At 40.0% G+C, this 19,869-nt stretch overlaps 1 protein-coding gene across 5 annotated transcripts in view; it reads left to right on the top strand.

Moving 5' to 3' along the window:
• SLC6A4 (solute carrier family 6 member 4) overlaps positions 1 to 18,237 on the top strand; it is a 41,103-nt gene extending 22,866 nt beyond the window's left edge. For 3 of the 5 annotated variants that reach the window (XM_065572873.1, XM_065572871.1, XM_065572872.1), the window contains exons 8-13: positions 350 to 477; positions 937 to 1,049; positions 2,166 to 2,297; positions 3,973 to 4,072; positions 4,436 to 4,536; positions 7,502 to 18,237. In XM_065572873.1, the coding sequence (XP_065428945.1) occupies positions 350 to 477; positions 937 to 1,049; positions 2,166 to 2,297; positions 3,973 to 4,072; positions 4,436 to 4,536; positions 7,502 to 7,849 (922 nt within the window). In that variant the 3' untranslated portion in view covers positions 7,850 to 18,237. The remainder of the gene's footprint in view (positions 1 to 349; positions 478 to 936; positions 1,050 to 2,165; positions 2,298 to 3,972; positions 4,073 to 4,435; positions 4,537 to 7,501) is intronic. The other 2 variants (XM_065572874.1, XM_005298227.4) reach the window with 1 other exon arrangement.
• The last annotated feature ends 1,632 nt before the right edge of the window (positions 18,238 to 19,869 follow it).

The raw sequence follows: 19,869 nt of genomic DNA, 5'->3' as shown, positions 1-19,869 counted from the left end.
AGAGGGTCCTGTGGCACCTTTAAGACTAACAGAAGTATTGGGAGCATAAGCTTTCGTGGGTAAGAACCTCACTTCTTCAGATGCAAGATACTCTTCTGAAAAATGCTATGGGATTTTTAGCATCCATGCAAAGACAGAACCTTAATTTTCCTGAGGTCTTTCCCAACACATCCTCACATATTAACATATATGGATCAGCATTTATACAATCTGGAAAGTTGAAGGGCTGTATTGAAACATGCTCCCAGGTGGTCTCGATAGTTCAAACTCAATACTGTGCCTTCTGGCAATACACCATTCTTTCTGGCAGATGTTCACTCTCTAAGATGCATTGGGTTTTCTCTTCCAGGGATGCATTGGTTACCAGTACAGTGAACTGCATGACTAGTTTTGTGTCTGGATTTGTCATTTTCACTGTGCTTGGATATATGGCTGAAATGAGGAATGAAGAGGTGTCGGAGGTTGCTAAAGATACTGGTAGGGGAACTTATTCTATTGCTGTCTTAAATTTCCTCTGAAGTTTTGATAGAACTTGTTTGATTACATTCCAGATGGGGAGATATTCTTACCACCCAAACGTGACCATGTAATCCATTTAAAATTCAGGATCAGGGGAAAGACTCTGGCCTGGACAAACACTCCAAACTACGCATAATGTTTTGTATATACTATGATTAATCATAGCACTTTATGCCAAAGGCCCTAACATAAACCAATCAGCAGCATATGGTGTGTAACACAGCTCCAAAATTGTTCTATGAAGAGAAAAGAATGTAGAAATCATGTTACATGTCACCTAGTGAACCTTACTGTGGGTACACACGGTAATACTCCCCTGTGGACAAAGGCATTTCCAGGTGTGAGTGAAATGGTTCCTCTTTTTCAGAGCAGTAGGGTTGACCTGTAATAATTGCCTGTTCTCCCTCTTGGTACCAGGGCCCAGCCTTCTCTTCATTACCTACGCAGAGGCCATTGCAAACATGCCTGCTTCGACTTTTTTTGCTATCATATTTTTCTTGATGTTACTCACTCTGGGATTAGACAGCACGGTGAGTGGATATCGTTAGTGAGAGGGGCCATGAATGGATGGATGGGGTTAAGCATTTGGAATTATTCCAGCATGTTCCAAAACAAATCTGCAGAATTAAAACATGAACTCTTCTTTTAATAATAGAGCAACTATACTAATACTTAGAGGTCCTTGGATGAAGGGTGCTAAATAAGTGCAAAATGCATTGCAAACATTCATTAATCTTTATAATCCCTGGATCAGAGAATAGTATTTATTATCCCTGTTTCAAAAGTGGGGAAACTGAGGCACAATAAGATTAAACGGCTTGCCCAAAGTCACACAGTGAGTCAGTGGCAAAGCTGGGAACAGAACCCAGAATATTCAACTTCTAGAACCCGGCTTTTAACCAGCAGGTGATGCTCTCTCTCTTCTTGTATACTGGAAGCATTTAATTACCTGTCAACATGCAAATGAGTGACATGTTTCTGGGATTTTTCACAGGTAACAGGATTTAGGAGGTGGGAACAGAAGGTGGATTTCTCAAAGTTGGGCAACGTGCCATAAAGATTTTGCCACATAGTTTTTGCAGATTAAGGACCAAATTCAATCCAAAATCAACTCCACTGATTTCATAGTCTTGGCTACAATGAGCCATTTACTTATTATTTATTATATTTGTAATATGGTAGTTCCTGTTATGTGCTAGCACTTCCCACACATATGAGACAAAATCCCTGTCCTAAAGAGTTCAAGATCTTTGAAGACGTGATGGGGATGTTTCCAGAGCACTCATTTCAATCCTATCACTCAGACACATGCCAAAGGTTCATTGTCCTAATTGTATCTTACGGTATGTCTACACTTAAAACACTATAGCGGCACAGCTGTAGTGCTTCAGTGTAGACATTCACTACAGTGAGCCGAGGGGCTTCTCCCATCGTTGCAGGTAACCCATCTCCCCAAGAGGTGGTAGCTAGGTTGACAGAAGCACTGTAGCTCTGGCTTTCTGAGGGTGTGGGTTTTTCACATGCCTGAGAGATGCAGCTATGCGGATGTACATTGTCAGTGTACACCAGTTGTGGGGTGTGTGTGGGGAATGCAGGATGCGAAGGATGCTTTCTTTCTTTCTGTGACTCTTTGCTGTGCTTTTCAGTTTGCAGGGCTGGAGGGGGTGATCACTGCGGTGCTGGACGAATTCCCACATGTTTGGGGAAAGCGCAGGGAATGGTTTGTCCTTGGTCTGATCATCGCTTGCTTCCTGGGGTCATTAACAACCCTGACATTCGTAAGTACCGCATCCAACATTGTGAACCTTGCTTTTTGGCAGTAGGCTCTCGCTGACATCTGCAGGAGGGAAGTGTTTCCCAAACAGAATCTCAAGGAGTCTCATCAAATATGTGAAATGCTCTTAGTCCAGTGGAGAGGAGCTGTTTTCCTTATGGGGTCAGAGACTGTCGGTGGAATGAATATGAGCAGTCGCACTCATGAGGGAATCTGACAGTGTTGTAACTTGACAAAGTTCCAGTATGCAGTACATAATAAACCACACAAATACTGCCCAGACTGGTACTACACCACTAAGCGGGTACATTCCAGCTGTTTAACCTTTCAAACCTGCACCCAAAATCCAAGCTTTTACAAATTTAAAAATGATCAGTTTAATTTTCAAAGGGTTAGAAATAAATTTCAAATCAAGAGAAGCCTGGATAAAAAATCCTGTTCTAGAAACTAACATAAATGGAATTTAGTGAACTGGAGTCCAGAAGCTCCTGGCACGGGATAATGGCTCATGTGAATCTGCAGCACTTACATATTCCTTCTCTCATACAGGCCAAATATTGCTCTGAGTTACACTTGTGCAACCTCTGTCTAGTCATTGGGGCTTCATGGCTGTAACAGGACCACAAATTGGTACTAAGAGGTCAGCTTTTGTAAAAGATGTGGGGGGAAAATTCACTGGCTTTTACATTCCACTGTTTGTTTTATGAGAAATTCCCTCCTGGTTTAAAGTATTTACAAGGAGCCAGGTTCCTGTAGAAGATGCAATTCTCTTTCTTTGTAGCTGAGTCCAGATCTAGGAGGAAAGAATAGAACCTAATGCTGCCTTTGTTTCCTGCTCAGTGACTAATGCTCAGGGACAGAGAAGGAAGTTGCCATCAAAGGAGGGCATGGAAAAGCACAGATCCCATCTGATTAGCTCATTAAAATCCAACTAGAAGTGCCCGCTGCTTCCCTTTCAGTTTTTCTGCATGACCGTTCTATTGGCAAAGGATGATCACAGAAAGTTAAAGCAAGGATACTGGACAAGTTATTAGTACTGTCAAGTATTACTCAAGGCCAGAGCAGGCAGGAAGTGATGGGATAGAGTGAATTTTGCACTGGTGAATGCTCTCTTTCCAAATGAGGACAGTATATGACTAAAGAAGGAGGAGTACTTGTGGCACCTTAGAGACTAACAAATTTATTTGGGCATAAGCTTTCATGGGCTAAAACCCACTTCATCTGATGCATGCAGTGGAAAATATAGTAGGAAGCTATATATACAAAGAGAACATGAAAAAATGGGTGTTGCCATACCAACTATAACGAGACTAATCAATTAAGGTGGGCTATTATCAACAGGAGAAAAAAAACCTTTTGTAGTGATAATCAGGATGGCCCATTTCCAACAGTTGACAAGGTGTGAGTAACAGTAGGGGAAAAAATTAGCATGGGGAAATAGTTTTACTTTGTGTAATGACCCATCCACTCCCCATCTTTATTCAAGCCTAATTTAATGGTGTCCGGTTTGCAAATTAATTCCAATTCAGCAGTTTCTCGTTGGAGTCTGTTTTTGAAGTTTTTTTATTGGAGTATTGCGAATTTTAGGTCTGTAATTGAGGGACCAGGGAGGTTGACTAGTAGTACAAAACTTCTGTTCTGGGGATTTTGGCTAATCAGTGCCACAATCTCTTTTCTAGGGTGGTGCATATGTAGTGAAGCTGTTTGAAGAATATGCTACAGGCCCTGCTGTCCTAACGGTGGTGTTTCTGGAATCCATTGCGGTGGCCTGGTTCTATGGTAAGATTGTTCACGCACTTACAACCCATGCTGAGCAGACTCCCGGGCATTTGCTGAATCGTGTTTCTGCCAGCTCTGTGGACAGGGGCACTGATGTCACATAGAAAAAGCAATTTACGGATTACTGAATCTGAAAACAATGTTACCAGTTACTTTGTCATGTAAGCACAGTACAATCTTGATCTCCAGATGTGCTGGGAGACACTGAATGACTTTGGATAATGGAGGTTTCTGTGTAATGAAAAGGTTGCAGGGACATGACCACACTGTTTCCTGCTGGATGCTAAATTCACTTCCTGGCTATATCAATGTTTGAATAACTTTTTTCTCCCTGTCACCTCTACCTTCCATTTATTTTCATAGGCATCAACCAGTTTTGCAGGGACATGAAGGAAATGCTGGGCTTCACTCCAGGCTGGTACTGGCGACTCTGCTGGGTAGCAATCAGCCCCATCTTCCTTTTGGTGAGTTCATGTTCCCAGCCCAAGACAGTCACAGTTTACTAGTGTAATACCTTAGAGTTCCAGATATGGGATTTTCATTTACATAATATTCATCTTCTACTCTCTAATGCCAGCTTTTGGAAGCTAACAATATTAAATCAATTAGATGAATCTGATAAAAGCAGCTAGGACTAGTTAGTAGATCAACACTGAGTTTGTTTGGGTCTTTTTTGTTACTTAGATAAACAATAATGATACTAGAAAACCTGCAACACAGGACATGACTAATTTGATCTTTGCTGCTTTACATTTATGACAATGAAGTAAAATAGTAAAAGATGCTGTAAAAAGCACAGAAAAAAGAGAAATTAAGATAGCTTATAAATCTGTTGTTTGATCAGCCACTGCCTGGCAACTTCAGAATACACCTACCCAAACTCTACCTCACCAGATAGCATCCTTCATAATCAGAAACTGGAGCCAGCGTCCCCACAGCTGACTTGGCAAAGTTATTAGTAACATTTTTAAACAAAGCCTTCATTCCCTGTTCCAAATTTAGTTCACCCTGTCTTTTATTGTTGCTTGGCTTGGATGCAAGGAGAGTAAGTCAAGATGGAGGTTTATGGAGTCAAAGTGTCTAGATTTAAAGCCTACGCTGTGAACTCAAAACAACACAGCTGGGATGATTAATGTGTGTTTAACTGTTTTCCATTTTATTACCTGTAGACAAAGGAGTAAAAAAAGCTATAAATAGATGTTTCACCACAAAAATAATTTATACACTACTGTCCTCTCCATGATCCTGAAACAATAAAACTAAATTACATGAAGAGCAATATAGTTTCAGTGATGTGGTTACTAGGTAAAATTGATATTTACAGTCTCTATGGAAACTAAAATAAGAAAAGCCCAGACGTAGGTTTGGTGGTTCTCTATGGGAATTATAAACATCTAGTGCCGGGAATCCTATGATGAAATTCTGTGAAAATTAAATTAGGATGCTTCCCAAAACAGTCACTAACATTAATTTTGCAATGTACCAGTTTAATACTTAAGCACCTTAGGTTTGACTTCAATGGGAACTGGAAGCACTGAGTATCTCACAGGGTCGGCTCCAATATGCTTTAGCCTAAAACTGGAACGCTGCAAGCTTAGTATTAGAGGAAGAAGAAAAACAAATAAATCCAAGAACTATTGCATTCTACAAGTCAATCTGAGGTCCGGGGATCAGACCACAATGATTTCTGACCTATAATCAACACAAAAGCTGGTGAGTAATCTCCCAACCATACAGCATCTGCAGGCTGCTGACAATGAATCAAGTTCTGGAGAAGACTGCCAAATGCAATGAGTCGCTGCTGTAGATAGTGGAAATTCCTCTATTTGGTGTTAAGGAAGAGTTTTAGAAGTACTTGAAGAAAAACTAGAAGTTCCATGTGACCTCAAAGAATTCTTGAAACATTTATACAACTAGTATAATACTATTTAAGCTTGACAAGCATGAAGTTACACAAGAAAACACTCACTTATCTTTAACGTTTCACCGTCTGCCTGGAGAACACATTCAAAAAGCTGGACTCTGAAGAAAAGTGCATAAAGATAAAAATGGTACATGAACCACTTCAGATTTGCAGGTGACATCTTTGTTTAACCCTGAAAGAACTTGAAGCAATAACCTGAGAAAGGAACATGAAAAGCAAGGAATATAGATGTGTGTTAAATATACACAACATAAAAAACACTTTCTAATGAAATTGTGGAAGAAGAGAGAAAAAAAATCACACTAGATCAGAATAAATTATAAACTTTTACAGAGCATATGTGGGTCAAGTGGTGCATAGCATTCCAAACCAGCCCAACAATAAAAGGGAGAGAGGAATCAAAGTTGGATGAATCCTCTGGAAGGGTAAACAGTGTCTTCAAGAAAAAATTCTCTCACCCCTGTTCATTACCAGACCTAACTATTGGCTATGGGATTCTGGGTATCTTAAAATTCAGTAGAATTTTAGAATTGGCATTCAAACATACAATACCAGATCAGATCTGTGGTCCATTTATACATCTAAGGGCTAATATGATCCTTGGATGTATAAACAGGAAAGTATGGAGGTGATTTTTATCTCTGTTTACAGCATTGATGAAGCTGATAGTAGAATACTGCATCCAGGTCTGGTGTCCACATGCTAAAACGGATATTGAAAAAAGAGGAGCGGGTGCAGAAAAGAGCTAGAAAAATTATTCAAGGACTGGAGAAAATACCTTCCAGTGAGAGGCTTAAAGAGCACAATCTGTTTAATAAATAATAATAATTAAAAAACATTGAGAGGTGACTTGATTATGATGTATGAATACCTTCTAGGGTTGAAAATACTGGGTACTAATAGTCCTTTTTGATCTAATGGAGAAAGGCAGAACAAGACCCAATGGCTGGAAGTTAAAGCCAGACAAATTCAGATTGGAAATAAGGCGCAAATTTTTTAACTGTGAGGGTGATTAACCATTGGAACAAACTATCAAGGGAAATGTACTCTCTTGCTCTTGATGTCTTCTAAAAGATATGATTTAGTCAGACAAATTATTGGGCTTGACACAGGCGTAACTGTGTGAATTTCTCTGGTCTGCAATCTACTAGAGATCAGACTAGGTGATCTAATGGTCCCTTCTGGCCTAAAAAAATCTACAAATCTAGTCCAATATCCTGTCGCTCTGTTTGGATTCAAGAATATCCAGGTCATTATGGAATAAATTGTCCATAAGAGGAATTTTCTTATCAGCTAAGGTGGCTTATGACCTAAGCATGAGGGTTTACATCCTTTCTAATGTAACTGTGGATTTTCTCATTATTCATATAAGTGCTTAATCCTTTTTTGAATCCTGCTATGCTTTTGGTCTCAATGATTTATTGCAGCAGTTGATCCCAAAGGCTAATTACGTGCTATGTAAAAACACTGTGTATTTGTAATATTTTGTTGCATTTTTATTTCAGTTCATCATTTGCAGTTTTATGTCCAGCCCTCCTGATCTACGGCTTTTTGATTATAACTATCCCTACTGGACCACTATAGTGGGTTACTGCATAGGAACCTCCTCTGTTATCTGCATTCCAATCTACATGGCTTATCGGTTGATAATCACTCCAGGAACATTTAAAGAGGTATCTGATGTGTTTTATTTGTTCAAGTTCATTTTTGATGGGATGTACTTCCCACTCCACTACCCAGCCATACAAAAGAAGAGGTGGGAAATACTGCATAGGTACTTTAGACAAAAAAGATGGTCTGTAAATGATGCTCCCATATTTGCCAGGTGCTGGATGTATGGGTCAACACTGTAAGAAATACCTCTTACAGTTAAATCATGCTGTTAATACAAAGAAACGGTGGGTTATGTATGATAGAGAGCCAGCTCTGCAAATAATTAAGGTTGAGAATTCCTTTCTGTTTAAAGAACAACTCTTCTGAGTGCTCTAAAATCCACACGGTTGCACAGATTGCCTTGACATTATCTGTGCCACATGGGGATGTGGGGTAGGCTAAGTGATTGAAATTTGGGGTCTTTTGAGCAAGCAGTTCCTGAGATACAGCTGTCCCCAGGAAATCAGCTTTTCTTAAGGTTGACAGATGCTATCAACTTTTTTTGCTCAGACCTAAGGCTCAAGCCATGGCTCTGCAAGCCCAAAGGGTCTCAGTCACTCAACATTTACCGCAGACAGTGCCAGGGACCCACTAACCTTTTGGAGGAGCAAAATTGAAAGTGAGTTCGGCTCTTTAGGCAGGCGCATGCTAACACTCACAAGCCAATGGATTATACTGTGCACATGTGGACAGAATCCCAAAAGAATTACTAGCCAAGCATAAGTCACAGGACCTGTGTGACTCAAGGGGACATTACGGCCTTTGAACCTGAGCAACGCCCAGTTCAAACCCCACCCAGGGTAGAAAACTGAAATGAAACCTAGGCATGTTGCTATAAACTGCCTTTGTCCAAGGGTGTTTGTTTTTATTTTGGGGAAATGTAATCCGAGTAGAGCAGAAACTTCAGAAGGCATTTGTGCTATTTCAAAAAGAAAAGAAATTACACATGTGAAGGATTGCTGGGAGAGGAAGGGGATTTAGGAGACAGAGGAGTGGAAGGGACGAGGGTTTGGGTCTTCAGAGAGGCAAGGGTGTTATACAGAGAAGATAAATGGGGAGTGGTTTCGGGACTCAGCTCAGGGGGAGAGAATGGGGATGATGGGAAAGTGTGAGGGGTGACAGAGGTGGGTGGCAGGGTAAGTGGGAGGAATTAGGGGTGCCTGTCATCCTCACATTCTTCTCTTCCCATGTGTGTGCTAGGAACAGGGGGACCCTGACCCTCTTGGGGTGTCTGAGCTCCTCTCCCTCTGAGGATGCCTCTCTCTACAGGAGCCTGAAGTCCCTATGTGGAATCTGGGAGGCCCTGTCACACAGAAGGGGTCTGGGCCCCTTGTCCTTGCCTCCCTCCTCTCATTCCTCTGAGAACATCCCATGAGATGAATGGGCCACTTCACACCTCTCAGAGCCTGCTCTGCTTTCAGGTTCAGCCTGTGCTGGGAAACTGGCTATAGCAAAGCAAGTTGCTGATTATTAATTTCATACCATATTATAGTGGAGAACTGTCCAGTTCTGCCATTGTTAAGATTGTGAAGATGTTTCTGTTTAAAGGTTAATTCTTTTAAGTGCTCTAAAATCCTCGTTCTTCCTCACTGTGTCTTGAAATGTGCTGTGTGCTGTACTGGGGAAGGGTAAATGATCCATAGTTGAGAAAAGGATTTCCAAGATACAGCTCCCGGAAACAAACAGGTTTTCTTAAAGTTCACAGATTTCTACCCATTTCCTTGTGCACACCTGGCTTCTGAAGTGCTAGTGGCTTACTGGGACAAGAAGGGGAGGGTGAGGTGGGAATGGTGGCAGAGGGTGGGCTACATGTTGTGGGGGATGATGGCAGAGGAGAGTGGAGCAAGAGAGCTCTACCAATCTTCTCTCATACTTAAAGTTACTGTTCCCCTCGTGTCATAAAACTTGAGTTTGGGGCACCGATGACTCTCTCACTGGGCTTTTAGTAACTCCAAACATTTCAAAGCACAACCATTATCCCTACTTCACTGTAACAAGGTGGGGAGTGGGAGAGGCACACACTTAGGTATCACACAGCAACATCATGGAGAGAACAGTGGACTGGGAGTCAGAAAACCTGGGCTCTATTCCCACCTCTGCCTCATGCTTGCTGAGTGACCTTGGCCATGTCACTTTACTACTCTGTGACTCAGTTTCCCCTTCTGTACAATGGGGATAATGATGTTTCCCTCCTTGGCAAAGTGCTATGAGACCTATTGATGAAAAGTGCTATGTAAGAGCAAGGCATTATCATCATTACCTGGCCACAACTGCATCTCAGCTGTACACCTGCATGATAACTAAAAGTGCCTAAACGACCACTAACTCCTACTAACATTTCTGTTAAAAAAAAATCTAGGAAATTCACTGTCAAAAAACTTCGCTAATGGAGAGTTAAGGTTGCCCAATGGTATCTTGTGTCCTTCTTGAACGTCGAGTTCAGCAAAACTCAAACTGTCTGAAAACCAGGAACTGAAGAGTTAAGGTACACACCCACGCTACCTTAACTCCCTCTCCTCGGAGCAATGCCTCAGTACACCCATAGCACATGCTCACACGCTCTCTTTGCACAGTACTCCACAGGAACTACCTACACGTGCCCAACACTGACTCCATCTGCTAAATTTTACAACCTCTTCACCCTTATGCACATGATGCCACCTCACACTATGCTTTCACTTACCCATCATTAAACTCACAGACCACACATCTCCCACCTAGATGCTGAGAATCCCCCTGGTAGGAGGATCCATGTGCCCACTGCTACATAACACAGAGCTTAAATAAGGCACACTGGATCTTTCAAGGTACACATGGACCTCTTTCCTCAGATTACACACATGAGGGTTAGGGAAAAGGGCCATACACACACCAAGAGGGGGCACAAAGACCCAGGATTGTCTCCTATTACAATCACAGCTCTGTCAAACTCTCCAACTAACCCTCCCCTTTCAATACTGCTATACCTAACACAGCAAATGCAGCTGGAATGCACCCAGGCAATTCCCAGGGACTACTGCCAGCTCCAGGGCCACAGACTACAGTTGTGTGGGCCTGAACCTTAACTCTGTATTGCCTGGTTTTCAGAAGTCTGAGTTTTACAGAACTCAATGTTCTGGAAGGGCACATGATCCCACTGTAACCTTCATTCTGTGTTAGGTTTTTTTGGTCAATGAATATTTAAGATGGTTAAGTGCTGAGAATTAGTGTTTGACTGGAATAATAAACATTGGTGAAATGCTTTAAGATCTTGGATAAAAGGCACTATAAATGTGCAAGATAGCAGTAGTAGTACAGTGTGATGAGTGTTTCGCCAATTACCCTGATTTAGTCACAACAAGGCTGATCCTTGCATGGATTACTTCTGAATCTGTTTTGGAAGGGGCAGAGGATGGTAGAAGATATGAACTGCTTTGCTCTGACAATCAGCCCACAAAGGGTTTTCTCAGGTTTGGTCTACACTAGGATAGTAGATCAGTAGAACTATTTTGCTCAGGGGTGTGAAAAATCCACACCTGATAGCGACACAATTGCACTGATCTAACCCCCAGTGTAGACAGAACTAGGTTGATGGGAGAATTCTCCCATCGACCTAGCTAGCCCCCCTCGGAGAGGTGGAGTACCTATACCAGCAGAAGACCTCCCGTCGGTGTACGTAGCATCTTCACTGAAGCGCTACAGTGGTGCAGCTGCAGCGTTTTAAATGTAGACAAGTCCTCAGACTTTCAGCAGTAGCAGGAAATATGCATCTCTGCTGGTCACTACAGAAGGTGAAAAATTTTATTGTGGTTAGAACAGGGGTTGGCAACCTTTCAGAAGTGGTGCACCGAGTCTTCATTTATTTACTCTAATTTAAGGTTTTGCGTGCCAGTGATACATTTTAACGTTTTTAGAAGGTCTCTTTCTATAAGTCTATACTATATAACTAAACTATTGTTGTATGTAAAGTAAATAAGGTTTTTAAAATGTTTAAAAAGCTTCATTTAAAATTAAATTAAAATGCAGAGCCCCCCGGACCAGTGACCAGGACCCAGGCAGTGAGTGTGCCACTGAAAATCAGCTCACATGCCGCCTTTGGCATGCATGCCATAGGTTGCCTACCTTGGGTTAGGCGATAGAGGCCTAGCAATATATTCCAAAGAGGTTCAGTCAACTCTAGCCATAGGCTGAGGAAGCAATACTAGTTTTCACCTAAATCTATATAGAGACACCATCCTGCTTCCTCCACCACAAAAACAAAATAGAAATATACACAACCACCAAAACCATCCATTCCATATTTTACACAAGATCCACAGCCAGCCGGGATGGACTTTGGAAACTTTAATTATTTATATGTAAATATCCATTCAGAAGAGATATGCTCAATAAAGTTGATAGTATTTAAGTAAATGATCCCGAAGGCATTAATGCAACAGCTCTGTAAGTTAGCGTGGATGCTACCATTTATGTCAACTAACAAATATAATAGTTTGTACTTCTGTAGCACTTTACATCTTTAAAGTGCTGTACAAACCAACTAAGTTTCACTACACCCATGTGACGCAGGTAAATGTGTGTCTCTTCTAAAGGTGGGTCAGATTTTTCTTTAAGCTAAATCCTTTACAGTGTCCCTTTTCAAGTAACTGCAAAGTTCTACCTGAAATCTAAATTTGCACAACTTTCATCTAACATGTTTTTTCTTCTCAACAGCGTATTCTAAAAAGCATTACCCCGGAGACAGCCACAGAAATTCCCTTTGGGGACATCCGCATGAATGCAGTTTAGTTAACATTTTTGGGGGGAGGGGAAAAGGTGTAAAAGTTTAACTTTTCCCATGCTCCCCAACCCTCCATATTCCCCTTTCCAAAGAATTGAGTTTCCACTGAGCCAAGGAATGGGTGGGTGTTTTCCATGGAGGCCCAGACAACGGCAATGTGCATCTGAAAATTGGTACCTCCAGCATACAGATCCAAACATTTCAACAAAATCTGCTGCATACTTCAAACCAGACGAGTTCACTACTGAACTGATTCATTCTGAAAACATGAGGATGTCTGTATGGGAGAGAATGCATAAACCACTATAGGATGACTATCATCCGTTAGGATTAGATTTAGAATCTCAAATCTGTGACAGTACTCCTGTATTTTTCTCAATGTGATCATTTGTACTGGACCATGTTGTATTTGCTTCTAAAGATCTCATTGCTTAAACTGAGTTGAAAAATACAGGAAAATAGTTCTGATAGCCATATATTGCCTGAGTAATACAGAATTTTATTGCTTAAAAATAATAGGACCCTCATATCCTTGTTTTGCTGTGGAGTAGGCAGAGAAAGATATAGGAAACAACCCTGAAAAGCACTATGTATGAAGACTGTGTCCAGTTGCACACACAGTTGGTAGCATTATTCCCCTTCCTTCTTTATACCACTTACTTTTTTGCACTTTATGGACCATACCAGTTTTCATTAGTTATTTCTTGCATAACAAGCACTCCACAAAAGAATGATTTTTAAAATTTGGGACTTCACAAAATGCTCAGCCTCTTCTCTATTCTCCTCTGGTACCAGTTATACAAAACCCTCAGCCCATCCAGCTCTTGGTCATAGGTCAGCTGGCCAATGTTTAAGTTGTTAGCAATTGCTACACTCTGGTGCCATCTCCCTGTCTCTTTTAGCTGTATATTCATGACGACATTTTACAGACAGACTTAGCTTATTTATTCCTTTAGAAACTAGCCCAGTGGTGAATTGTTTGGAGGTCAGATGCTAGAGGTTGGACCATCAGAGCTACATAGACTTCTTTTACAGCTTTTTATGGGAATCAAACTGTGGTTTTTCCTATTGTTTCCTGTTGCAAAACTAAAGCTTAGGGGAACACTTTATACTGGTTGGCACAAATATCAAGTCTAAAGATTTTTACAAAATGTCATGAAAATTTACTAGCTCATGTACTAAATCAGCTCATCCAGTCTTTATCTGAAGAGAAAGATAACGAAAAAACAATGCTATTTTATTCACTCTGGGCCAGTGGTGAGTATAATTCTGCAAGGATGAATTCTAATAATAAGTTGATATATACTTAATTGAGGTATTTAATTGCAAATTAAGTCCTACATACATTTAAATTCATAATAGTCTATAAGTACTTATGCCTGTCAAGCCAGAGGGTAGGTTAAACAATGATTACTTTTGAACTCAGTTGCATTTGCCAAGTGAATTTCAGGACCATGGAATGACTATGCAGTTATATGGAAATTGCTTAGTTAACCCTATGCACTTAACATGCAAGTAAAGGAGACATGTGTTATACTATTACCCTGTCATTAAAGCCAAATTTTATTATGAAACCTATCACAACTGAAGCTAAAATAGAACATAAAATCTCCTTGTACATCATGATTTGCCTATGTTAAAAATGAAGAGATTGCCATACAAGAATTCATGTAGGCAGGCATCAAGAAATTTCTTCTGAAAGAAAAAGCTTACACTGAAACATACTACAAAGAACAGACCATTTGCACAGAGGAGTGCAACCATGATGTTTTTGCCTTTTGAATACTATACCATTTTCATCTTCTCTCACAAGACTTTTCTACTTATGCATATAGACACCCACTTCAAATAATGTCTATTACACTTAAGCCATAGACTTAAGACCACTTGTCTTGTAGGTCTCTAGCCCAACTCATTACACAGAAATAATTTAGAGTGATGACGGATTAATTCTGTCTCAACTGCTGACAAAGGCTTACTAGGACCACACAAGTCATTTCTAAAGGGAATAATGTCTCATAGTGTCATGAGAAAGATAAAATGAATCCATGTCTCACTGGATGATGACTTGCAAGGAGTAACTTAGCAATTTACCCCTCATGTATATTTAAAAACAGCTTCTAAAATGGACTTAATTTTGAGGGGACACACACATAGCATATCTGCAGGATTTGAAGAAAAGTTATTTAAAATATGTCATGGGCTATTTTATAAAATGTATAAAAACATCAGCAATTTAATATTCAAAATGAAAACTGACAAACCAGAAAATTAGAAACCATTTGATAAATTGTCAAAAGTTCAACTTTTCTGTCTTAAGTTTATTGCTGAAAATATACATATGAAGTGACAGGGTGGGGGCAAGCAGGATAATTACATATTCCCAGCATCTAATTTGGGAAGGAAGAAGTCTGACTATATCTTCTCTATTCTCCCTAATTTGTGTCCAGCCAATACCAGAACTGTGAAGTGTTTGTTTGTTTTTTTTAAATGGATACATATTCTAAACTGAATTGTTGCCTGAGCCAATAGCTTTCCTGTTCCTTGCTAGGCTCATTCAATGACAGCTTTCCCCAGCCCAAACAGCACTGTTTAAAAAGGGATTTTTCCATCTCTACTTTCTAACTTTCAGTAAATCCAGTTGCAAACACTCCTTCAACAGACATTTGGCTGTCTTCTGTCAGGAAGGAGATGGGGGTGGCTAGGTTCAGAAAGAGCATTATCTTCATTGAAACCAAAGTTTTCTTCCCAAGCCCTTGTGCAGAAATTGAAACTCAGGATGAGTTCTGGTGGAATAATAATTTTGCAGAGTAATAACGGCAGAAGTCTCTGCTTTTTAGTGGGAGGTGGAAGAGTACTGGGACTCTTCAGCAGTAACATTATGGTGCCATGTTACAGCTTTATAGATGTAACTGCAATTGCAAAATAAAAAAAAAAATCTTCACTTGCATTATTTAGACAATAATACACAACAATCTGACTTTCTGGGTGGTTACAGCACAGAAAATTGATTCATTGCCCCAGAAATACTAGTGTTTTCTAGAGGACTAGGAGACAACCAGGAAGTCTGGAGTTTAAAAACAAGGCCACTGACCCACTGTGTAACCTTGGGCAAGTCATTTGTTTTCTCAGACTCAGTTTCCCAGATGAAAAATTAAGATAAGCCTGCTTGACTGTTTCACTGGAGTTCTGTGAGGACTGATGCCTTTTACCACACTTTGAAGGTGAAAAGCACTGTAGACATGCAAAGTACTAGGAGGTAATTTTCTAGAACTATAGATTATAGTTCATAATTAGTGTTACACATTTTATATGCTGTAAAAGGCAGATGGGCTGAACTGTAAATTTGCTGAGCATTACTGACAGGCCTAGAACACTATTTGCTGACAGCCACTCAAGAAGTCCTACTCCCTTCTAGAAATTTTCCTCCAGTAACCAGTAAAAGTCTTTTAAAAGTTCCTATAATCACTAACAACAGTATCAGCTGTTTCCTTTATTGCTTTTTCAAATTCGAAGGAAAACTAGTGTAATTTAATTACAAAAAATATGGACCTGATCCCACAGCATAATCATATCAGCTTGCACAAAGTGAATGTAAAATGCTACCAAATCAGAATGGCATTCTTTTGCAGGGGCTTACATGACTACATAAGGTGCTAGGCAGTGTGGGATCATGCCCCTTGCCACTAACGAGGTTATTGATACTTTATTATACTCCAGACACTGGCAGCCTGATTCAACTCCCAGTGAAATCAATAGGATTGTTATAATTGACTTCACTGTGAGATGGATCAGATCCCTAAACATGAAACCACTGTCTTGGCAATCTGATGAAGCAAACTAGGGCCCTGATTCCACAAAGCACTTAAATATGGGCCTGACTTTAAGCATGCGAATAGTCATCCAGAGACTTCTCACTAACTTAAAGTTGAGCTCATGCTAGGTGTTTTGCTGAATCAAGGCCTAGGACACAAGCATCAGCTTCCCCATTAAAAAGCCTTATTAATCAGAAAGTTTCAAGTTGTTGTAAGGCAAATTCCACAATTAAACAACTGGTTAACTTGGTTGCCAGACCATGGTAAAATTAACTCCCAACACATCTTGGAGTCGTTGAACCACTGACTAACTATTGTACTTGTATGCACTATCTAAAGGAAAGAAGGTGTAGGCTAATGTTGGGACAGGTTTAGTTACTTTTTAATCTTTTAATGCCTTCTGAGGAATGAGTAACACAGGCACATTCTGGATATCTAGAATGTCAAGAGAACATTCAGATTTCTGAAGGGAAAAGGTTAGATATAAGGTAGGTCCCTTTCTAAAGCCCATGAAACTACTCAGATATGATAGCTGGGAGATGGATTTTACTTCATATAACAAGACAAATCAGAAGTGGTATCACTTTTCTTCTCCTTCCTGGAAGTTCCTTCGTATTGATGATAACCATATGACTCATAGTATTAAAATACTGGGACACAGCACAATCAGCTTAAGTAATTCTATCATTCAACCCACACAACGTGTAATTATAATTAGAATGTGGTAGTACTGCCCATAATGTGCGCAGTGCTTGCCAAGCACAGATGAAAATATAGATCCTGTACTAAAGAGCATTCAATCTTAAAAAAACATGCAGGAGGGACACCCTCTAAATCATTTCCTTTCCTCTCCCTACAATGATCAAATGTCCTGGGTTTTAAGGGAATGAGTCCATAAGCAGGGGAAGGAACCGAGAGAAATGTTTTCTTTGCATTTATTATCTATTCTGCGTTATGTAATTGCAGAAGTGCACCATGTTCTCATTTACAGTCTTGGGTTTCCATGGAAGGCTGACGACTGGAAATGAAACGTTCTTTAAGAAGCAGAACGTAAATACTGGCCTGTTGAAAACTTTGCTTCATGGAAGTTTATTTGCTGTTGAGTTCATGGTTCAGAATTCAGTTGAGCAATTCTGTAAATACAATACAGATCATTTTAAATGATTCTGAGCTCGTCACAAGGAAAATCCATATTGAAGTTTTCCTAGTGCATTCTGGGAACAGGGCAGTCAGGAAGCCTTCCAAAAGTATATTAAAATCCACAGACCTTTCTTTTTCAGTGTAATGCAGATATACCATACACATTATATTTCACTCTTTAAAAGCTGAGCCATCAAGTTGCTTTAGTTCCTGTGAACTTTTTAATTGCAGGTTGGTTTGAGGTTTTTTAAATCCTCCAGTCTTATCACAGGTTGGTTTCCTAACAGTGTGTAAGGAAAATCAGTCATGTCGAATCATCTCTGGCTAGCTCAGAGACAAGCAAACTGAGGCCACATTGTCTGACCTCATTTATTTTATCATTATTAATACTTTACTTTCTTTTCACATCCTTCTTAAATCATTTATGAGTAATCAACAACTGTCCCTCAGCTCAACAAGTAGATGTAGATACCTGTATTAGACATGGAACATTACACCTTAGTTCTACTTATGCGACACAGGTTACATTGGATTTGGAAGCATTTCAGGCAAATGGATTCCTTCTCCTACTCCTTGGCTCTTCCTACCACATAACTAGAGCCACCAGTAAATAGCACACCTTGCTATGAACAGCGATAAGGGAACTTCCAAAACCAGTTTTATCTTTGTGAACTGGGAGTGCGTTTACCTTTCAGACTTTAGTAAGAGAATTAAACTGGAGTTTTATTTGTATATTCCCTCTAACTTGTATATGATGCACTTGTATTAATTTATGCAGTTGTTTAGTTATGAATGTTCCAAGCTGGATTGTAAGTCATCAGTATGTGCCTTGTCTTGTAAACTGTTATTGTAATAAATTTAATATCATAATAAATAAGCACGTGTCTGACCCATCTCTTGTTGGAGATAAAAGCATGGATTCAGAAAGACACTCGTTTTCCAGTAATAAAATTCAGTTTCAGCAAAAAGCAGAGTACCCACGCAGTTCACTTCGCTGACAAGACTGCCTCAACAAAAGGCGGTGTATCCCCTTAACTGTTTGTATGCTGGCCCATCCTTGAAAACATCACTTGAACTCCACTGTAATAGGAATATTCATGACATTTGTTTAAACAGAATCACAAAAGCAAACTCCTCCACATTTGGAATAGATGCTTAGTTGCTCAATAAACTTGCATATTGAACCAACTCTAAGGTATTTGTGAATTAACATGGCTTTGCATTTAGATTTTTAAAACTCCTCTTTCATCTCTGTATACGTAAGTCGGATGAACAAAATATCAGGGAAGCAGGTAGACTGATGCTGCTACAGTTGAGCACCAAGGTTTGATTAACGTTTCCATTCAAGGCATATATGCCAGGAATATTAAATGGCACTCTTTTCAGACAATTCACCTTTTGTCTTGATTCAAACCTACTCTAGGCAGGTGCAACTCCACTCACTTCACTGGATTTTAACCCCTCTATAGCAGGAATTTGGCCTAAAGTTGTCAACCACTATCAATATGAAGCCCATTTTTGTTCCCTTTGCATTCTGACACTCAATTCAGGATGCAGAGGAACCTCAAGCTTATCTCCCATTCTACTACTGAACTTTTACAGACAGAAAAGGTGTTTTATTATTATTGATTTCCAAAGGGAAAGAGATAATAAAGCAGATGGAACATCATATTCAGTATTTTGTAAGTCACCGTTTGCAGCTGAGATAACCAAAGCCTTGGCAGGCAATGCCTTCTCAAACACACTCCCTTTCACGGAAAATGTTTAATTCATTGTAAACAGAACTATAAAAGGACCCGTTCACACATTTGTTGCTTTTCCCACCCTTGCTACTACTAACATTTCCTCTAACCACTGCGTAGGTGTATAGAAATGACTATCCTTTCTCCCCAGCCTTTATTAATGAATCAAAACCAGGGTTATCCAAAAGCAAAATACCCTGTTAAACATTACTAAAATATATTGCAATTGGGTTTAGAAAAGGCTGAAGCAATGATTTTGGTGAGGGTTAGGAAAGTTTTCAAAGCAAGAGAGTGCCAGGTTTGGCAGGGTAGATAAGAGAGAAAACTTGGTGGCTAAGATGAAGGGTCAGAAGATAAGGTACTGGGGCCTCTTTTGGCTTAGCCTAGGGACAATCCAACTGAAGGCACTGGTGGTTGGCCACACCACTCTCTAGTTCAGTGCAGTCAGACTGATAAAACAGCTTGTGATTTCCCTGTAAAATGTAAAAGCAGATATATCACCAATATTAAAACAAGCAAAAACCAATTCAGTTCTGAGAAACATTTTATGGTATGTTGAAAAGGAGTACCGAAGGTTCTGGCATCATTTCCCAAAACTGACTAGGACAATAGTGACTCACCAGCTGTTCCCGAACATATAGTAGATAATGTTTTCACCCCTCAACTCAGAGAGCCGAGGTCACACAAACCACAATGTGAGCCTCCTTGATGAGACATTTTTAAACTTGACAGATTCACCCATGTCAGTGCAACACTTTTCATCA

The sequence above is a fragment of the Chrysemys picta genome, chromosome 19, assembly GCF_011386835.1.
Source record: "Chrysemys picta bellii isolate R12L10 chromosome 19, ASM1138683v2, whole genome shotgun sequence".
Classification (NCBI taxonomy): Eukaryota; Metazoa; Chordata; order Testudines; family Emydidae; genus Chrysemys; species Chrysemys picta.
This window is presented reverse-complemented; position numbering and strand designations above follow the sequence as displayed.